At 41.4% G+C, this 23144-nt stretch overlaps 1 protein-coding gene across 1 annotated transcript; it reads left to right on the top strand.

Moving 5' to 3' along the window:
• Window positions 1-2668: 2668 nt before the first annotated feature.
• Window positions 2669-21855, top strand: LOC120054570 (tetraspanin-1). Its single transcript, XM_039002019.1, has 7 exons — window positions 2669-2725; window positions 11223-11429; window positions 12852-12926; window positions 19425-19523; window positions 20243-20386; window positions 20921-21004; window positions 21796-21855. The coding sequence occupies exons 1-7, from the start codon at window positions 2669-2671 to the stop codon at window positions 21853-21855; spliced, it is 726 nt and encodes a 241-aa protein (XP_038857947.1).
• Window positions 21856-23144: the final 1289 nt, after the last annotated feature.

Genomic DNA, 23144 nt, shown 5'->3' with positions numbered 1-23144 from the left:
GTGTTGTCAGAAAACTTAATGAAGGTGTTGCCCTAGGGAACGCAGTCATGGGTGAACAGGGAGTACATGAGGGGACTATGCATGCACCCTGAGGGGCCCCAATGTTGAGGGTCAGCGTGGCTGATGTGTTGGTGCCTACTCTCACCACCAGGATCCATTTGCAGAGGGAGCTGTTCAGTCCCAGGGTCCTGAGCTTAGTGATTAGCTTGTAGGGAACTATGGTGTTGAACGCTGAGCTGTAGTCAATAAACAGCATTCTCACATAGGTATTCCTCTGATCTAGGTGGGTGAGGGCAGTGTGGAGAGAAATAGAGATTGCATTATCTGTTGATCTATTGGGGCGGTATGCGAATTAGAGTGGGTCCAGGGTGTCTGGGATGATGGTATTGATGTGAGGCAACCTTTCAAAGTGTTTTAGGGCTACAAATGCAAGTGCTACAGGACGATAGTCATTTAAACAGGTTACCTTGGCGTTCTTGGGCACATGGACTATGATGTTCTGCTTGAAACGTAGGTCTTACAGACTGGGCCAGGGAGACATTGAACATGTCAGTGAAGACACTCACCAGCTGGTCAGCGCATGCTCTGAGTACGCGTCCTGTTAATCCGTCTAAATGTTGACCTGCTTGAAGGTCTTACTCACATAGGCTACAGAGAGAGATCACACTGCTGGTGCTCTTATACATGGTTCAGTGTTGCATGCCTCGAGGTGAGCATAGAAGCAATTTAGCTTGTCTGGTAGGCTCTCGTCACTGGGCAGCTCACGGCTGGGTTTCCCTTTGTAATCTGTGATAGTTTGCAAGCCCTGCCACATCCGACGAGCATCAGAGCCGGCGTAGTAGGATTCAATCTTAGTTTTGACGCTTTGCCTGTTTGATGGCTCATTGGCGGTCGTAGCAGGATTTCTTATAAGTGTCCGGATTAGTGTCCCACTCCTTGAAAGCGGTAGCTCCCTCACTAACCTTACCTCACCATCTTCACTCCTATCAGTCTGCCCATCTTTAGCTCAGTGCGGATGTTGCATGTAATACATGGGTTTTGGTTGGGATATGAATGTACGATGTCGTCAATGCACTTATTAATGAAGCCGGTGACTGATGTGGTAAACTCTTCAATGTTATGGGAGGAATCCCGGAACATAATCCACTTTGTGCTAGTGAAGCAGTCCTGTTGCTTAACATCGCTTCATCGGACCAATTCCGTATTGAGTGCATCACTGGTACTTCCTGTATGAGTTTTTGTTTCTAAGTAGCAATGGTCAGATTTGCCAAAAGGAGGGCAAGGGAGGGCCTTGTTTTTGTGTGTGGAGTAAAGGTCCTCTAAAGTTGTGTTGTTTCTAGTTGCACAGGTGACATTCTGGTAAAGAAATAGGTGAAACGGATTTCAAATTAATAATGCCGGAAACTTTATTTTGCAAAAAAAGTTAAGATCAGCGTAAAAAAAAAACATACAAAATAATGGTCAGGAGCCTGTAATACGGCAGCTATCCACTGCAGCACCATCTTTGTTTTTAGGTTTGTTATGGGCAGCAGGTAGCCTAGCAGTTAGAGCGTTGACCCAGTAACCAAAAGGTTGCTGGTTTGTACACCCTCGCTGACAAGGTATAAATCTGTCGATGTGCTGTTGAGCAAGGACGCCGTACTACTATGGCTGCCCCTGTAAAACAACACATTGATTCAACCAGTTTGTGCCCAGTGGGATACTAATATCTGCACAGTATCTGCACAGTATGGTGATGATTATGCATTATAACCCTATGGTGTACAGGTGACACTGTAGATTCACAGCCTGGAGTAAATGTATGGCTATAAATCTGGACAGTTTGTAATGATAATATTAAACACAGATTATTTGTTACAACAGAATAGTTTACAGGTGACACTAGACTTGTACCTGTGTGTCCCCTCTCTGTCTCTACTGTGTTTATACCTGCAGGGGTCAGAAAGAGACTGTGAACTGAGACACACACACAGCACTCAGTCCCCGCAGTCTGTTCATCTGTCACCTGGGTGAGAGTCAACTGTACCTGTCCTGGCCACACCCAGTCCACCCTGAGGGCATCAGAGTATTCCTCCTCACTCTGACACAGCAGTACAAGTCAACCTGTACTGGTATACCTGATCACAGACACCATCACTCACCAATCAGAGACTCCATCCACACACACAGTTACCTGTTCTGAACACCTGGCTGTACGACACACCTGGATCCCTTGTTTCTTTCTAAGGGATCCTCCTCTGCAGTACTGAAGAGAACCCTGGTCTGCCGGAGAACAACGCCATCTCTCTGGGACCTAAAAGACACCACACTGGTAGCAGTCATCTCCTGGGTCTAACTCTTTAAGGCACACAGGCAGTCTCTACAACGCAGGTGGGTTTCATATGTTTAGATCACTGTAGAAAAATACAATACTGTGTTGCTGTTGTTGAGCCTGTTAAATCTGTGACTGACTACTTTGGTCTCTCTCTGTTTGTTTTCAACTAGCTTTTGATCACCAGGATGCATTGTTGGCACAATCATTTCACAGCGAGTGATTTTAAATGGCGGGAGAGGGACCAGAATGTATTAATATATGCATTTTAGAAGCTCATTGAGTGTGTGAGTGGGAGAGAGAGGTAGGGAGAAGTAAGCAGCGGCATCATTTATGTTCTCTTTATTACAGATTAAAATGGCATGCTTCACATTCTTCAAATTTATGATGGTCTTGTTCAACTTGCTTATCCTTGTGAGTATGTTTCCCTTTTGATTGCATACATGCACACGGGGGGGGGGGGGGGGGGGGGCAAGCGAGGGGAGAGTAATTGCATTTGTTAATTTATTGCATGAAATCTTTATGAGTCCTGTGTGAATGAAACAACAAACAATGGCTTTTAATGCATAGAAAAGTATTTTCTCTCGCTGTCCCCCACCTCTCCCTCAGCACCATTTAACTCAACAACATATCAACGATGTTACACAAATACCACAAATCACTGAGCGGAAGCTCAAATTATACTCTTAAGTCTCTCTCTCTCTGTCTCTCAGCAGTTCTCATGTCATTAACTTTAAAACTCTCTAATTTTGCTACCTACGTTTTCCGCCTAGCGTTTATAACTAATGATGTTTGTGAAATGGAGGGGGACTTTGGCGTTGGTATGCTGAATTTTCATTACACCTTGCTTCTCCCGTTTAAATGATCGTTGAAGTGTAAGTCCTTTTCTACTGGGTTTTCATTAGTGCCTGAGCCAAGTTATTTAATAAACCTACACCATACAATATGAGACACTGTCTTAATAAAGTCATGTTATGCATGCTTATGTGGATCTGGGAAGAACAGTTAGATGCAATCTTTTGACAAGGTCATAATGCTCTATCTCAGTGCCTGTTCACACCATTCAAATTATTCCACATTTTGCTGTGGTACAGCCTGAATTTAAAATGGATTATGTTGAGATTTTGTGCAACTGATCTACACACATTACCCCATAACGTCAAAGTAGAATTTAGTTTGTAGAATTATTTTACAAATTAATAAAAAATTTAAAGATGAAATGTCTTGAGTCAAATATTCAACCCCTTTGTTATGGCAAGCCTAGATAAGTTCAGGAGTAAAAATGTGCTAAACAAATTGCATAGTAAATTGCATGGACTCATTCTGTGTTCAATAAAAGTGTTTAAAATTATTTTATTATAATGACTACCTCATCTCTGTACCCCACGCATACAATTATCTGTAAGGTCCCTCAATAGAGTAGTGCATTTCAAGCACAGATTCAACCACAAAGACCAGGGTGCTTTTTCAATGCCTCACAAAGAAGGGCACCGATTGGTAGATGTGTAAAAAAAATAAAAAAGCAGACGCTGAATATCCCTTTGAGCATGGTGAAGTTATTAATTTGACTTTGGATGGTGTATCAATACACCCAGTCACTACAAAGATACAGACGTCCTTCCTAACTCAGTTGCCGGAGAGCAAGGAAATTGCTCAGGGATTTCACCATGAGGTCAATGGGGATTTTAAAACAGTTACAGAGTTTAATGGTTGTGATATGAGAAAACTGAGCATGGTTCAACAACATTGTAGTTACTCCACAATATTAACCTAAATGACAGAATGAAAGAAGGAAGCCTGCACAGAATAGCACACAATTTTAAAAAATCCAAAACGTGCATCCTGTTTGCAACAAGGCACTTAAGTAATACTGGGGATATGGTGGGGATCCTAATAAAATACAAATACAAAATACAAATACTGCAACAACAAAAAAATCCAAGAAATGTACTTTTTGTCCTGAATAGAAAGCGTTATGTTTGGGGAAAATACAACACAACACATCACTTAGTACCACTCTTCATATTTTCAAGCATGGTGGTGGCTGTACCATCTTATAGGTATGCTTGTCATCGGCTAGGACTAGGGAGTTTTTCAGGATAAAGAAATTAAATACACCTATAAGCACAGGCAAAATCCTAGAGGAAAACCCGGTTCAGTCTGTTTCCCAACAGACACCTGGGAGAAGAATTCACCTTTCAGCAGGACAATAACCTAAAACACAAGGCCATATCTACATGGGAGTTGCTTACCAAGACAACGTTGAATATTCGTGAGTGGCCTAGTTACAGTTTTGACCTAAATCGGCTTAAAAATCTATGGGAAGTCCTGAAAATGGCTGTCTAGCAATGATCAACAACCAATTTGACAGAGCTTGAATCATTTTTCAATAATAAATGGGCAAATATTGTACAATCCAGGTGTGCAAAGCTCTTAGAGACTTACCCAGAAAGACACACAGCTGTAATCACCGCCAAAGGAGCTTTACAAAGTTTTGACTGAAGGGTGTAAATACTTATGTAAAATAGATATTTCCGTATTTTATTTTCAATAAATTTACAAAAATGTCTAAAAACATGTTTTCACTGTTGTTATTGGGTATTATGTGTAGATGGGTGAGATTTTTTTTTTATAACAGTGGCAAACGGTGCCCACAAACTGTTAGGGCCTACATATAGCTGTCCTACAGCAGAGTTCCAACAGCAGTCCCAACACCTTACCACTGCTACACCTGGCTATCAGAGGAGCCTTGTCTGGCAGCGAAACGGTTCATTCAGCCTCATTTACTGCCTTTAAAAAAAACATAGCTGATATGGCTGACTTGCTTAAACGTGGTTTCAACTGACACTTGTACAAACTATGGAATAAGGGGACGACAAGTGGATATTTTTGATTTAGACAATAATGTGCGAGCTAGGACAGACGTTGTCAATATAACTATTTGTTCAGCACTTTGAAATGTATAGCAACAGAATTCAGAACATGGGCGGTTCTTACAGTGTTCTCTCTGTACACCAAATCAGAACCATAGGATATAAAGAGGGCATATAAGCAGACAATGAAAGCTCTAACAATATTCAATGATTACATTTTTCTAAAAGAGGCTATAGGCTACATGTTCACCATCAAGTCAGAACAGTCGGTGAAGTTATGAGGAGAAAGGGACCAAATTATTAGGGTGAGGCACATGGGCTACCAACATCTTACTACACAACATACACTTAGTATTACTTTCTTAGCTACAGTATACATATCTCCCTGGCATATTACATAATTTATGCAGCAGCATACAAGCAATTTTGGACTCTCCTTGTTGTGCTGTGCTCACTTGAACAGGAAGGTGGCGCGGTGGTCCTTCATGGGCCAATTTTGTCATCAAACTTTGTCATCAAAGTCTGGCATTCTCTGGATTTATGGTGCTTTCAAGACAACTGGGAACTTGGGAAAAAAACAAGGTTGAATCATGATGACGTCAGTGATCTTCAGGTCGGAGCTCTAGCAAGAAGCCCAAGTTCCCGACAAGTTGGATGACCGTTCAAAACATATTTCCCCAGTCGGAGCTCGTTTTTTTCAGAGTTCCTAGTTGTTTTGAACTCACTGAAGTCAGATTTCCCAGTTCTGAGTTTCCAGTTGTCTTGAGCTCGGCAGAAGTCATGCTGGATTGACAGCATGGCCAATGTTGAATGTTTATCCTTTCAAGCTTGGAAAAGAGACCCTTAAACCCAGACTTGGGACCACACACCCACTCCGCTGAATAGTAGGCTAATGATTGCTGTGCAATGCTTGCAGTTAACCACAGATTCCTTCCCAACCACTCATTGTTGAATTTGTGATTTCTAACTTGTTATGTAATATTTTTGTCCAATGGCTGATGAGCACCGATACGTTTTATCTATAATTTCTCTTAATTTTTTATCTTCATATGACATGGATTAAAAAGGATTTGCCAGTAGATTGTTGACTTGATTCATGATGATGACTGTTAGCTTGCTGGCTACGATTTTGAAAGTCCAATCAAAGCTACTGTAGATATAACGTGATTTGAAATCAGTGTATCTGTGGCCAATGACCTTGAGCCTTCTTGGATGGGCACTTCTAATGTAACTCTATGGCAGCACCCAAGTGGGTTGAATTTTGAGCTCTACCCTTAGATTTGGCGGTGACGTGGTGTCACCATGAGTGACAGAACACTGAGCCAATCACAGCGCAACTAGAGAACATTTTCAACCCCTACGCTCTGTATTTTCCACTGGCTTCCCCACCACCATAGAAAGCACTGAGCTAGGCTGAAACACCTGCATTTTGTAGCTGCCTAACTCAAGAAAGCAAAAAAGAGACCATGATTGTATGAAGGCTTTATTGACTCAAGTATTATTATAATTATTTTTACATTGTTTGCAAACTGATGTGACACGTATTAATGCCAAAATATCATGGAAAACAGAAGACAAACATGGAACACTTATATACAGCACCAGTCAAAAGTTTGGACACACCTACTCATTCCAGGGTTTTTCTTTATTTTTACTATTTTCTACATTGTAAAAAAGTAGTGAAGACATCAAAACTATAAAATAACACATGGAATCATGTAGTAACCAAAAAAGTGTTAAATAAATCCAAATATATTTAATATTTGAGATTCTTCAAAGTAGCCATGCTTTGCCTTGATGACAGCTTTGCACACTCTTGGCATTCTCTCAACCAGCTTCAGCTGGAATGCATTTCCAACAGTATTCATTCATCCATTCACTCACCCCCCCCCCCCCCCCCCCCCCCCTACAGAGGCATATATGGCTCTGTTCAGAAGTCTCCTATTCAATCCCTCCAGCCCTAATATCTTTCATTTGTCCCTTCCATATTGTACTCACCTATCCCATTTACCCAGTTGACCTCTAGTCCTAACCTGATTTCCATGTGATCTATGACAGGTCTCATGGTGTCTGACAGGGCATCCCAGGCAGGTGGCATTCCATCTACCGCATTAGCCTGCAAAAAAATAAAAGAGAAAGCCAACCACAATTAGATCAGGCAGAGGGAAAACGCTGCCAGACAAGGAGTTAGGGGGAATATGGTTGTCGTATCACATTTACCGAGCAGGGCGTTCATCACTGAGAACAGGTGGAGGAAGAAATACAAGACAAGATACCCTGAGGAGAAATGAGAGGGGGAAGAGGGGAGGAGAGGAAGACAGGGGGAGATTATTCTCATGTGGAAGACATCAGGGCTGATGGGGAGGATGGTGGCAGGCAGACAGACTGGCAGGCCTAGTTTCATGTGCAGCTGACAGAAAGCAGAAGGTCTCCTGTATATGACTGACATAGCTCTGATTGGAGACGACAGACAATATCAGGTTTCAGATGCTTTCTGTTCTGTGGGGAGGAGAGAAGGAATAGCATAGTCTGACATCCACCCACTCTCTCACTGATCTGACCTACAGAGAAAGAAAGAGAGAGCGAGAGAGAGAGCGCGAGAGAGCGCAGATGAGATCCAACGGTAAAGCAAAACATTAGATCTGTCAGACCAGGCGTTTGGTATGTTCAGTATAGTGCCTTCAGAAAGTATTCACACCCTTTGACTATTTCCCACATTTTGTTGTGATACAGTCTGAATTTAAAATTGATTAAATTGAGATTTATTGGCACTGGCCTACACACAATACCCCATAATTTCAAAGTGGAATTATGTTTTTAGAAATGTTTACAAATAAATAAAATTTGAAAATATTAAATGTCTTTAGTCAATAAGTATTCAACCCCTTTGTTATGGCGAGCCTAAATAATGGCAAGCCTAAATTAGTAAAAATGTGCTTAACAAGTCATGTAATAAGTTATATGGACTCACTCTGTGTGCAATAATAGTCTTTAACATGATTTTTGAATGACTACCTCATCTCTGTACCCCACACATTCAATTATCTGTAAGGTCCCTCTGTCAAGCAGTGAATTTCAAACAGATTCAATCACAAAGACCAGGGAGGTTTTCCAATGTCTCGCATAAAGGAACCCTGTTGGTAGAAGGGTAAAAATCAAACAAGCAGACATTGAATATCTCTTTGAGCATGGTGAAGTTATTAATGACACTTTCAGCAGGACAATAACCTATGAAACCTTTCTGAAGGCACTGTATATGCTTAAAAATAAAATATATTGCCCCACATTTCCCGTATAAAGTAAATAATACTTCCATTACGTGAATCAATGTGTGAAGTAGGTATCTACATTTGTAGATAAAATAACATTTGTTTAGAGCTAGACCAGAGTTCCCGATTAGACCTAAAGAGCTAGAGTTGGTTCTCCAGCAGTCCTATGACATCATCCGGCAGAGCCGAGTAAAAATATAACGTTCTCCTCCTGGCTAATCAGAAAATAGATAGATACTTCCTGACGATAGATACCTCCTGACATTACATTATAATCCAGATAGAATTCCATGGTTGACTTCTGCATGTCACACAGAGAGAAAAGGTCAAGATGATCACTAAGTGGATCCCTGCCTATTAAGCTGTCTGGTATTGGTAGAGAAAGAAAAAGGGTCATGGGGAAAGGGCAGTGTTTCCTTTAGAAAAGGTAACAAGAGGCCAAGTTCTCTTTGGCTGGTATATAACAGAAGCCTCGGGCTGACAAAATAAATGAATCTTCCTCTCTACCTGACCCCCTCTTAACCTTTTTACTGCAGTGGGCTAAATCAGGGTCACACAGAGTGGTTCTTGGGAGTCTTAAACAAATCTACTTTGAAACAAAAGTATACACCTCACACACATTGTTATGGGCTTAAAAAAAGAAGACACCTGTACCATGTCAGATATATTGTGCTGTTTGTTTTTAGCATTAATCATATTCATTAATTTCCTAGACAAAGAACACTGACATTTTGACAATGTATATAAACGCAACATAAAAATACATAAAAATATAAACGCAACATGAGCTGAAATAAAATATCCCAGAAATGTTCCATATGCACAAAAAGCTTATTTCTCTCAAATGTTGTGCACAAATGTGTTTACATCCCTGTTAGTGAGCATTTCTGTCAATATAATCCATCCACCTGACAGGTGTGGCATATCAAGAAGCTGATTAAACAACATGATCATTACACAGGTGCACCTTGTGCTTGGGACCAAAAAGCCACTCTAAAAAGTGCAGTTTTGTCACACAATGCCATAAATGTCTCAAGTTTTGAGGGAGCGTGCAATTGGCATGCTGACTGCAGGAATGTCCACCAGAGCTGTTGCCAGAGATTTTAATGTTAATTGCTCTACCATAAGCCACCTCCAATGTTGTTTTAGAGAATTTGGCAGTACATCTAACCGGCCTCACAACCGCAGACCATGTGTAACGACGCTAACCCAGGACCCCCACATCTGACTTCTTCACCTGCGGGATCATCTGAGACCAGCCACCCAGAAAGCTGATGAAACTGAGGAGTATTTCTGTCTGTAATAAAGCCCCTTTGTGAGGAAAAAATAATTCTGATTGGCTGGTCCTGGCTCCCAAGTGGGTGGGCCTGGCTAAATTGTAACTCAGTAAAATTGTTGAAATTGTTGCATGTTGCGTTTATATTTTTGTTCAGTATACATCCCAGAAGACTGAAATATAACAAAACTGTTTGACATAGAATCACTGGATGTTCGTCATTATTTAAAAATATATATATATCTTTATTAATTATGAAATTATGAAAAATATTAATAACATTCCACCCATGAGGCCAAAGGGGGTGCTTTTGGTCATAGACACCTGAAAGAGCTACACAGCAGATGATGTGGTGGTGTCGTACAAAGGTAGGATAGGGTAGTGACACAACACACGTATTACCTCATGAAAGAGCTGTTGACCCAGCAGATAAAACTGCTAAATCAAGTGGCTGTTTTAGTTCAGCAACAATGTCTGGGTTCTCTAATAAAAGTACATGTGAAATTCAGTTCAGTCCCAAAACAAGGCAAGAAATCCCCCCAAAAACGCTACAAAATACAGATAATCCAGCTGCAAGAAATTAAATAAAGATTGAGTTTACAAGCTCAGTTGTAGACCCTAGCAATAGCCTTCCAAACTTTGGTCTGCAGAGAAAACTTCTCTCGACAATCGATACAATATCCTTTAAACAAGTCTTTAAGAGTGTTATCACTTGTATAGAGTGAGAAAACTAGGCTTTTAAACTAGTTAGGTAACTAGTTTCCTAATTACCAATCTTTTCTGACCACAACATGTAGTCAAGATGGCTTCCCTCTTCCTGACACACCCACTTCCTATTTCATTCAAACTAGGAAGTAGCTATGGGTTTTATTTTTATTTTGTATTTTTTTAATTTAACCTTTTTTTTAACTAAGTAGCTATGGGTGTGGCTGTGGAGTGACCAGGGAAGAGCACACAGCCTATACACATCTCAAGGAACCATGGAACCTTGTGGGTTGCAAGTGTCTTTGTGTGTATTGACCTATGTGTATCCCGTGTGTGTGTGTGTGTGTGTGTGTGTGTGTGTGTGTGTGTGTGTGTGTGTGTGTGTGTGTGTGTGTGTGTGTGTGTGTGTGTGTGTGTGTGTGTGTGTGTGTGTGTGTGTGTGTGTGTGTGTGTGTATGTGTGTATCCTGTGTGTGTGTGTATGTATCCTGTGTGTGTGTGTATGTGTGTATCCTGTGTGTGTGTGTCCTGTGTGTGTGTATCCTGTCTGTGTATCCTGTGTGTGTGTGTATGTATGTGCGTGTCCTGTGTGTGTATCCTGTGTGTGTGTATATGTGTGTATCCGGTGTGTGTAAATGTGTGTATCCTGTGTGTGTGTAAATGTGTGTATCCTGTGTGTGTATATGTGTGTGTGTGTGTGTGTGTGTGTGTGTGTGTGTGTGTGTGTGTGTGTGTGTGTGTGTGTGTGTGTGTGTGTGTGTGTGTGTGTGTGTGTGTGTGTGTTTCCAGCTGGGGGGTCTGACCCTGCTGGGCGTGGGGATTTGGGTGAGTGTGGATAAGGGTTTGTTCCTACAGGTGCTGAGTCCCTTCTCCACCCTCGACACGCAGTTTGTCAATGTGGGCTTCTTCTGCATCGCTATTGGAGGAGTGCTGGTTCTACTGGGTGTCCTGGGCTGCTGTGGAGCCCACAAGGGGAGCAAGTGTCTGCTGCTACTGGTAGGTACAGTCCAGAGTACAGGCCCACTGTTGAACACAGCCAATTAACTTACACTAACTGCTATGCGGAACACAGCTAATTAACTTACTCTAACTGCTATGCTGAACACAGCCAATTAACTTACACTAACTGCTATGCTGAACACAGCCAATTAACTTACACTAACTGCTATGCTGAACACAGCCAAATAACTTACACTAACTGCTATGTTGAACAAAGCTAATTAACTTACTCTAACTGCTATGCTGAACACAGCTAATTAACTTACACTAACTGCTATGCTGAACACAGCCAATTAACTTACACTAACTGCTATGCTGAACACAGCCAATTAACTTACACTAACTGCTATGCTGAACACAGCCAATTAACTTACACTAACTGCTATGCTGAACACAGCCAATTAACTTACACTAACTGCTATGCTGAACACAGCCAATTAACTTACACTAACTGCTATGCTGAACACAGCCAATTAACTTACACTAACTGCTATACTGAACACAGCTAATTAACTTACTCTAACTGCTATGCTGAAGATAGCCAATTAACTTACACTAACTGCTATACTGAACACAGCCAATTAACTTACACTAACTGCTATACTCACAATTGTGATCTAACTCAACATAACTACAAAACCACAAGGTACATTATTAACTATATCTGCAGTATATCATTCATGACTGTATTATAGACCTTACATACCCACTTCTCCACACTCCCAATTAATCTATCTACACAGTTCACAAAACAAGCTACCATATCCATGAAGGACTATCTTTCTCCAGTGTAGTCCTGAAGAGGGTGTGTTAATGTTCATTAACAATGTGGCTAACTACCCCCAGAGTCCATTTCATTGATAATGAGTAGCACAGCTAGAACATTTTCCCCATAAGCACCATCACATACATTACTCAGACTGATAGATTCTAACGGATAGTAGTCCATATAGGATACATTACTGTTTACAGCTCTCAGCCAGGAGAAGATGCTTATCGGTTGTTTCAGCGTTCACATTAAACCACTTCCCTGTTCTCCTTTGTCTAATCAACGGTTAGCTGTCCTTTATCGAAGGGCCTTTACAATAACATGACAGGACAAAGGCTGATTACGAAGCCCAGAGGAGTGTAGGAGTTGTGTTGTGGTTGGATAGGGGTTGTTTAGTTGTTGTAGTTGTGTGTTGTGTGTTGTGGTATGGTGTGGTGGTTGGTTTGTGAACTTGTGGTTGTGTTATGGTTGTGTTTGTGAACTTGTGGTTGTGTTATAGCTGTGTTGTTTTGTGACCTTGTGGTTGTGTTATGGTGTGTTATGGTTGCGTTCTGGTTATTTTGTGAACTTGTAGTTGTGTTGTGGTTGAGGTTGCAGTCAGCTCCTCTAATCTAAAGCCAAGTCCTTTTTCTTTGTCTTGTTCTACTAAGTTTTTCTCCATCATCCTGATTATTTTCATCGCTGAAGTGGCAGCCGGAACGGTGGCCCTCGCCTACTCTTCGTTTGTAAGTCTCCCTCTCTCTCTCCACCTCTGACTTGAACCTCCCTCCCTCTCTCTTTCTCTCTCTCTTTGTATCATCTCTCCTTATGTCTCTCTCTCCCTCCCCCCTCCTCCCTCTCTTGCTCCAGCTTTCACTCCCATTCTCGATTTTTATCTCCATGTAAATTTTCCTTCATAGCCCGGCCATCATTGAATTACTGGGCTTTATGTCCACTTCAGTACATTTGGCCCTTTAATGACTCCCAGATTGCCTGGGGCTTTGTGCGACGCCTCTCACTTTGAGCAATTTATTACTCTGGAATATTGAAGTTAAAGCATTTTATATGCAAAACAGACTATTTACATATATAGGTCTCGCTCCTGCTCTTTCTCCAGTCCTGTTCAGTAAAATACTAGCGGGACACCCTGTCTTTTCGGACGGTAAATCATTGGAAATGAATAATTTTATTTAACGAAATTCTCTCCTCCTGCAAATCAAAAATGCGTTTATCTGTTCTGCATTTTGGTCTCTGGATATACCAATATTCTCAAATCCGGAGCATTTAAAAAACTCCCATCGGCCTATTTCCTGTGGGATCAAGGCACTTGCCTTCTCTTTCAAATTCAATGTTGGCCCCATGTTGTCTATATATATTTAAAAAACAGTATAGGAATGCTCCAGACTTAGATTTATTCAAGAAATACGTTGTTTCATCCAACATGTCCAAGCAGGAATACAAAATAAAGATATTTTGATGCAAAGCACGTAAATCAGTGATTGGCGTGAATTTTGGGTTGACAATTAGGCTGTTGTTGCTATAATTGTACTGTCAAAATAGGGTTCCAGAATTTCTGTTTATTTTGTTCAATAGAGATACATATACTGTAGGCGAATTCACTTGGGGCTAATCACTGAGGAAGGGGAAACTCGAAAACAAACCCACAACAGTAGCCTACTTATTTTTCCAGCCAATCCGGTCTCATAGATTAGACGTAACACAGTACAGCCAGCTTCGTGCAAATGCGTTTTTCTCTTCCTCGCCTTCTCTTCATCTAGTCTACTCGGGGGGCACAGAGAGAAACAGGGGCAGCAGGGAAAACACCTTGATGCAGGAATCAGGATGTTACCGTTTGATCAAATCATGGTTTTAGCTGCTCCAAAAATAGAATGTTTTGAGTAAAGTGACCAGCTAAAATTTGTAACTCGCACCGATGTGACCACATCCAAGCGTGTAACTGTAATTTCTACCTCTCCAATGTCTACCAGCTCACGTTTGTTGCCTATGTTTTAGGCCAAGAGCTTATTTGACTTGTTATATACCTTGCTTTATTTGACAGTATTATTTGAAGGGATTTGAGGATTACTTTAAGTGTTGGGGAAAACAGGGAAGCGGGTCATGATGAGACGTGGTTTAAGGTTTTACACGTGGGCCCGTCAGACTATAAGCACAGCAGCGCAGTTGATTTGGAATTTCCAGTCAATTAGCATTATGGGTAATAGGCCTAGTCATTCTATGACAGCATCATCTCCCGTAGTAACGGTGTCATTCCAAACACAAAAACCTGGAAAATGATCGTCAAAGTTACTCAAAAGTCCTAATTTCATTTTTTTTCATCTGATTTAAACCTATCCCTAGCCTTAACCACATTGCTAACCTTTTGCCTATCCCTAACCTTAACCACACTAATAACCTTTTGCCTAACCCTAACCTTAACCACACTGCTAACCTTTTGCCTAACCCTAACCTTAACCACACTGCTAACCTTTTGCCTAACCCTAACCTTAACCACACTGCTAACCTTTTGCCTAACCCTAACCACACTGCTAACCTTTTGCCTAACCCTAACCTTAACCACACTGCTAACCTTTTGCATAACCCTAACCTTAACCACACTGCTAACCTTTTGCCTAACCCTAACCTTAACCACACTGCTAACCTTTTGCTTAACCCTAACCTCAACCACACTGCTAACCTTTTGCCTAACCCTAACCTCAACCACACTGCTAACCTTTTGCCTAACCCTAACCTTAAATTTGGACCAAAAAAAACAAACAATATACAATATATTTTGACTTTGTGACTGAGGTAACTAGTGACAACTTCTGCATCTTGACATGATTGTGTGTGTGTGTGTGTGTGTGTGTGTGTGTGTGTGTGTGTGTGTGTGTGTGTGTGTGTGTGTGTGTGTGTGTGTATTTTTGTGCGTCTGTGTATGTTGGTGGGTCTTTGTCGAGGGCCAGAAGAGATCCTAGGCGTGTATTATAGATTCTCATTGTTACTTAATTAGATATGCTTATAGTGAATCTATTGTGCTGTTTTTTAGCATTAATCCTATTAATTCATTACCTAGACAAAGCGCATTGCCATTTCGATAATGTATTTGGCAGTCTCCGAGCATCTGCCCATCCCCGGCTTTTGATGACACAGTATCATTGCAATAATTAATATGGATTGGGTAGTAATATACATAGCCATCCATGAACATAATAACCCCCCGAAATATACCCCTGAAACAATGAAATGGGCAATACATATAGGGTGTTGATCTATTTCCTACTACTATATCTACCACATAAATCTCCCTTTCCCCATCGGGCCTACGCCATAATCTAACCAAAAAGCCATGACCCGATGGAATCTGAATAACTCTGATTTAATAACCAATTTTAGAGAGCGTTATACAAGCGTTACATGACTGCTTTATAGTTCTAAAAGACATTCAGAGGAGACACGTGACGCTTATATGATGGAAAAATGTAAAACAACATTGCAAGTTACTACAGGGCCTTAATAACAGATCGATTATAACAGAGAGGTGGTTGTTCCTGTCGGTAAGAGCTACTCTGCTATAGAGCTTCCTCTGTTTGTTACAATTAAATAATGTCAGATAATTAACACTTTTTCATGATTTATATTTAAAGAGATATTATATATAAACAGTATATACAGTTGAAGTCAGAAGTTTACATACACCTTAGCCAAATACATTTAAACTCAGTTTTTCACAATTCCTGACATTTAATCCTCGTAAAAATTCCCTGTCTTAGGTCAGTTAGGATCACCACTTTATTTTAAGAATGTGAAATGTCAGAATAATAGAGAGAATTATGTATTTCAGTTTTTATTTCTTTCATCATATTCCCAGTGGGTCAGAAGTTTACATACCCTCAAGTAGTATTTGGTAGCATTGTCTTTCAATTGTTTAACTTTCAATTGTTTAACTTTAACGTGGTCCCGTGTGGCTCAGTTGGTAGAGCATGGCGCTTGCAACGCCAGGGTTGTGGGTTCATTCCCCACGGGGGGACCAGGATGAATATGTATGAACTTTCCAATTTTTAAGTCGCTCTGGATAAGAGCGTCTGCTAAATGACTTAAATGTAAATGTAACTTGGGTCAAACGTTTTGGGTAGCCTTCCATAAGCTTCCCACAATAAGCTGGGTGAATTTTGGCCCACTCCTGACAGCTGGTGTAACTGAGTCAGGTTTGTAGGCCTCCTTGCTCGCACATGCTTTTTCAGTGCTGCCCACAACTTTTCTGTAGGATGAGGTCAGGGCTTTGTGATGGCCACTCCAATACCTTGACTTTGTTGTCCTTAAGCCATTTTGCCACAACTTTGGAAGTATGCTTGGGGTCATTGTCCATTTGGAAGACCCATTTGCGACCAAGCTTTAACTTTCTGACTGATGTCTTGAGATATTGCTTCAATATATCCACATAATTTTTCTTCCTCATGATACCATCTAGTTTGTGAAGTGCACCAGTCCCTCCTGCAGCAAAGCACCCCCACAACATGATGCTGCCACCCCCGTGCTTCACGGTTGGGATGGTGTTCTTCGGCTTGCAAGCCTCCCCCTTTTTCCTCCAAACATAACGATGGTCATTATGGCCAAACAGTTCTATTTTTGTTTCATCAGACCAGAGGACATTTCTCCAAAAAGTACAATCTTTGTCCCCATGTGCAGTTGCAAACCATAGTCTGGCTTTTTATGGCGGTTTTGGAGCAGTGGCTTCTTCCTTGCTGAGCGGCCTTTCAGGTTATGTCGATATAGGACTAGTTTTACTGTGGATATAGATACTTTTGTACCTGTTTCCTCCAGCATCTTCACAAGGTCCTTTGCTGTTGTTCTGGGATTGATTTGCACTTTTTGCACCAAAGTACATTCATCTCTAGGAGACAGAACCTACCGCTCCTTCCTGAGCAGTATGACGGCTGCGAGGTCCCATGGTGTTTATACTTGCATACTATTGTTTGTACAGATGAACGTGGTACCTTCAGGCGTTTGTAAATTGCTCCCAAGGATGTGGAGGTCTACAACTGTTTTTCTGAGGTCTACTTTTGATTTTCCCATGATGCCAAGCAAAGAGGCACTGAGTTTGAAGGTAGGCCTTGAAATACATCCACAGGTACACCTCCAATTGACTCAAATTATGTCAATTAGCCTATCAGAAGCTTCTAAAGCCATGATGGCATTTTCTGGAATTTTCCAAGCTGTTTAATGGCACAGTCAACTGTAATGTTAACTTCTGACCCACTGGAATTGTGATACAGTGAATTCTAATTGAAATAATCTGTCTGTAAACAAATGTTGGAAAAATTACTTGTGTCATGCACAAAGTAGATGTCCTAACCGACTTGCCAAAACTATAGTTTGTTAACAAGAAATTTGTGGAGTGGTTGAAAAACGAGTTTTAATGACTCCAACCTAAGTGTATGTAAACTTCCGACTTCAACTGTATATATACAGTACCAGTCAAAAGTTTGGACACACCTACTCATTCAAGGGTTTTTCTTTATTTTTACTATTTTCTACATTGTAAAATAATAGTGAAGACATCAAAACTATGAAATAACATGTGGAATCATGTAGTAACCAAAAAAGTGTTAAATAAATCAAAATATATTTTAGATTCTGGCCTCCACAATCACCCGACCTCCACCCAATTGTGATGGTTTGGGATGAGTTGGACCACAGGGTGAAGGAAAAGCAGCCAACAAGTGCTCAGCATATGTGGGAACTCCTTCAAGACTGTTGGAAAAGCATTCCAGGTGAAGCTGGTTGAGAGAATGCCAAGAGTGTGCAAAGCTGTCATCAAGACAAAGGGTGGCTACTTTGAAGAATCTAAAATCTAAAATATATATTGATTTGTTTAACGCTTTTTTGGTTACTACTTTATTCCACATGTGTTATTTCATAGTTTTGATGTCTTCGATATTATTCTACAATGTAGAAGATTGATCAATAACATTAGGCATATGGCCTAATATCCTCCACAACTCTCCTCTCCTTGCACAGTTTAGTTGATACAGTTGGTACGTTATCCCCTCCTGGCTCAGAGCCCAGTGTGTTGGTTGTTTAGGCCTTTCTCCTGTCCACAGTGTATGTGTGTGCGTGTGTGTATGTGTTCGTGTGAGTGTGTGTGAGGGAATGCAGTGTAGCGAGGGGCACGCAGGGCAGGCAACCAGGCAGGCAGAGTGACAGTGATGAATTAGCTAGCTGGTAATAACCCCTCTGATCTGAGCCCCTCTTCCCGCTTCTTGGGGGGCACTTTTAATTGTAACATGTCTCCACGTCCCCTCAGGCTACTCTCTCCCTGCTCCCTGAACACACACACACACACACTCGCTCCCCTGAGTCGCTCCCCTCGCTCCCCCTTGTGTGACTGTACGCCAAGGGCTTATTAATCAAAATGGAAAAAACGGGGACACACTGTAGGGAGGTAGGGAGGTAGAGAGAGGGAGGGAGGTAGGGAGGTAGAGAGGTAAAGAGAGGGAAGGAGGTAGAGAGTGGGAGGGGGGAGAGAGGGAGGTAGAGAGAGAAGGGGGGAGAGAGAGAGGGAGAGAGAGGGAGGGGGGTAGAGAGAGGGAGGGAGGTAGGTAGGGAGGGAGGGAGGTAGAGAGTGGGAGGGGGAGAGAAGGGGGAGAGAGGGAGGGGGAGGTAGAGGGAGGTAGAGAGTGGGAGGGGGAGAGAGAGGGAGGTAGAGAGAGAAGGGGGGGAGAGGGAGAGGGAGGGAGATGGAGGGTGGTGAATATAGGAATATGTCATATAGGAATTCACTCTCTACAATAACAGGAGCTCTGGCATGAACATATTCCTTTGTATTATATAGATATGTTTTCTCTGTATGAAATAAATATGGTATGAAACACAATGGGAGAAAGTGTCCTGATCGAACAAACAGCAGCATCAATATATATGTAAATGTGACCACTTACAATCACAAAGGAGAAAATGGAGGAAAATGTCCCAGTCATCTTCTCAGGGACAGGCTATGGGTTTTATTTCCCAGGTGCTTTGTTTGGTTCAGATAGACATTTATTTCATTATTGATGCATAGCTAACTGCCTGAGCTGTACACTCTGTAAAAACAGACTATATGTTGTAGGTTTGTTCAGTGACCTTGTGTGTGTGTGTGTGTGTGTGTGTGTGTGTGTGTGTGTGTGTGTGTGTGTGTGTGTGTGTGTGTGTGTGTGTGTGTGTGTGTGTGTGTGTGTGTGTGTGTGTGTGTGTGTGGTCTCCAGGCCGAGGGGATTCTTAAAGCATGGGCCACCCTTGTCTTGAAGAACCAGTATGGCAGCGATCCGGTGGTCACCAAGATCTGGAACAGCACTATGACTGAGGTATGGCTACCTCAAGTTACCAATATTTCTCCGCTATCCAGGAGCAAGACAGGTGCCGTTTTTCACAGACAATGATGAGCCTGAACCATCCAAGTCCGTGGCTAGCCCTCCTGAGTCCTGACTAACCCTATCTGCGATATTTAATCCCATACGGTATGGGCCATAACTGCTGAGTTTGTCATAATCTATCTATCACATGTCAATCACATTCTACCCTGTAAGAGTTTAGAATGGTAATAACATGGCTTTGACTCTTTGTATTGTATAGCTTTTGTATTGTGCCTTACTTTGTTTTCAGTTGCACACAATTCTACATTTCTGCCATTGCTCAGCTCTCATTATGCTTGATACATTCAAAGACCTTGACTTGTGAACCTCTCTCTCTCTGCTAAAAGCATGTCAATACATCATGTACCTCTCTGGGACCATGGCCACCATCTTTAAGTAGCCTACAGGCTAGAAAGTACAGAGGAATACAAATCAATAACCTAAGTAGAATGCCAAAGAAAAGCTGTTCCTTACATAGCCGTCCATGTTGTGTTGCTTTTTATTGAATGGTAAATCAATAACTAAATGAAATGCCTTTATTTTGGTGAACACTTGCCAGTGTGCTCGTCCATCCTCCAACACATTGTTGTTAGCATGTCACTCAAGTGTTACAAGGGAATGCTGAGAGAATGCTACAACACATTTCTCTCTTTCTCTCCGTGTCCCTGAAGCTGAATTGCTGTGGCTTCACCAACTACACAGACTTTACTGACTCGTACTACTTCGAGCAGAGTGAGGGCAGCTACCCACCCAGCTGCTGCCAGCTAGACACTGCCCCCTGCAGCCAGCAGCAGGCATGGCACAGTGCTGTTCAGGTGAGACCACGGCTGCCAATGGCTCACTATTCTGAATGATCAAAGTTCTATGTGTAATGAGCAGTGCATGACTCTTATGGTAACATTAGTTCATTGGGCTTTCTCCATTCTGATGGTTTTAAACTCAACCAAACAAGGACAAAACTGACAAAGAAGTAGTCCAATTTGTAGATCTTTCTTTTATTTATTTAGCACTGCTTTCAAAATATTATTATAAACGGTATCATCTCTGGTCAAAAGTAGTGCACTATATAGAAAATAGGGTGTCATTTGGGACACACACCATAGACTGGGTGAGACACCCACAGAGTGACACTGTTTCCCACAGGAACAACCATAAGTCTCCTTGTTTACACTCAAATGTATCATAAACTAAACATCGTCAACAACCTTCACTTGATCTAGAGAAAAACACGTGCAAATGTGTAACAAGTCTGACCCAATGCCTTAATGACCTTGTGTTTTAAAACTAACTTAGACGTGTACAACAATTGTCCTATTAATAATTCATGTTCTGTACACGTTCCTCTCCAGGGCTGTTTTGCACAGCTGTTGGAGGCCCTTCAGAAGCATGCCAACATCGTAGGTGGAATAGCCGTAGGCATCGGAGGGCTAGAGGTAAAATCAACAGGTCATAAATGATCCCGTGTGGCTAAGTTGGTAGAGCGGGGCACTTCTGACGCGTGGGTTCAAATCCCGTGGGGGGACCAGTATGAAAATTGTATACTCTAAGTTGCTCTGGATAAGAGTGTCTGTAAAAAAATGTGTCTGTGCATTGTTCAGTGCAGGAGTATAACCGTGTACCATGTCTATCAACCTCTTGTCGCAGGATGAGTGAAAGCCATTGATTTGCATGTACTGAACATCCAGTGGAGATGTTTTATGGCTTTGAGGAATCTGATCTACAATCTGATCATAATGTTATAAAGTGACTCACGCATATTCACAAGCAGTCAGGAAGAGATGATAGGGTAGGTGCATATAGGAACCGTGCGGACCAGGGCTAGGGAGTTTTTGCTGTTATGGTCCAGTCATATGTGGTTATGGTCTGGTCATCGTGTCAGGACAAACTCCCGGCCATTATGACAGCTAGTGTTGGATACAGGAGCTGTTACAGTGCCTTCAGAAAGTATTCAGACCCCTTGACTTATTCCACATTTTGTTGTTTTACAGCCTGAATTCAAATGTTTATTTTATTATTTTAATTTTATATAAAAACATAATTCCACTTTGACATAATGGGGTATTGTGTGTAGGCCAGTGACACAAAGTCTACATTTAATCCATTTTAAATTCAGGCTGTAACACAACAAAATGTGGATGCTTTCTGAAGGCCCTGTACATGTAATCAAAGCCATATTATTGTAGTTGTGATCTAGATCATCCTAACACAAGTTTCTCTCTCCTAGGTGGCAGCGATGCTGGTGTCCATGTATCTGTACTGTTATCTGGACAACAATGTCAGCTGAGACTTTGTATTGTACAGACAATATGTTGTTATGTACTGTGAAAGGTTAATAATAGTGATTGTAGTACCATCATATCTGATAGGTTGCCTTGATGTTATTATCTACAAATGTATATCAGTTATCCATTATTTCACGTTTACTAATCAAATGAGATATATTTTTAATTAATAGCACACAAAAGCCAAAACATAGTACTGTAATTGTGTGTAATGTTATTTTAGATATTGTCACATTTATCTACTGTAAATACACTTTATATTTACAATAAATTTCAGCTACCAACATGTCTGGATGTTTTACAACAAAATCACACATTTGAAGTTCCTACATACACTAAGTGTTCAAAACATCAACGACATCTTCCTAATATTGAGTTGTACCCCGACCCTTTTTGCCCTCAGAACAGCCTGAATTTGTCGGGGAATGGACTCTACAAGGTGTTGAAAGCGTTCCACAGGGATGCTGGCCCATGTTGACTCTAATGCTTCCCACAGTTGTGTCAAGTTGGCTGGATGTCCTTTGGGTAGTGGACCATACTTGATGAGCACGGGAAACTGTTGAGCATGAAAAACCCAGCAGCGTTGCAGTTCTTGACACAAACCGGTGGGCCTGGCATCTACTACCATACCCCGTTGAAAGGCACTTAAATATTTTGTCTTGCCCATTCACCATCTGAATGGCACACATACAATCCATGTCTCAATTGTCTCAAGGCTTGAAAATCCTTATTTAACCTGTCTCCTCACCGTCAGTCTATGTCATGGAAAGAGCAGGTGTCTTTAATGTTTTTCTACTCTCAGTGTATACTGTAATATGAATTTTAGATAATTCAAACCCAGATATATTACATGAGCAACAACACACTGCATTGTACTGTGTGTCACATAATAGTACTGTGTGTTCTGCCCATGAATGAGGCAGTTCTTTGGCCGTCATTGAAAATAAGAAATTGTTCTTAACTGACTTGCCTAGTTAAGTAAAGATGAATGGAATACTGTACATTTTTTGTCTTTGTTCTATTACCACACTGTCCACAGAAGTTACAGTAAATATTGACCAATCGGGGGCCTCTGAAACATAGCAAGGAGGAATGGAGAGAGAGCGTGAAATAGTGTATTGTTCAAGCCTCGTATACCATGCCTCTGGCTATTGCACCTGAATTAGTGGAATCATCATCTTAAATCCCTGTTCAAACCCTGAACGCCAAGCAAATGTTGTTGTTCCCCTTTGACGGTCTGTTTAAGTGACCCTGGTATTCTCATTGCTCAGGGAGAGAGGGGTGGGGGCAA

This window comes from Salvelinus namaycush, chromosome 10 (genome assembly GCF_016432855.1).
Source record: "Salvelinus namaycush isolate Seneca chromosome 10, SaNama_1.0, whole genome shotgun sequence".
NCBI lineage: Eukaryota > Metazoa > Chordata > Actinopteri > Salmoniformes > Salmonidae > Salvelinus > Salvelinus namaycush.
The sequence above is the reverse complement of the archived record's forward strand: the minus strand, read 5'-3'. Positions and strand labels throughout refer to the sequence as shown.

Excerpts from the sequence above, each read along its gene's own strand:
- LOC120054570 (XM_039002019.1), top strand. The coding sequence starts at position 2,669 with ATGGCATGCTTCACATTCTTCAAATTTATGATGGTCTTGTTCAACTTG. Across the intron at positions 2,726-11,222 it reads TGTTCAACTTGCTTATCCTT|CTGGGGGGTCTGACCCTGCT; the intron begins GTGAGTATGTTT and ends GTGTGTTTCCAG. Across the intron at positions 21,005-21,795 it reads TAGGCATCGGAGGGCTAGAG|GTGGCAGCGATGCTGGTGTC; the intron begins GTAAAATCAACA and ends TCTCTCTCCTAG.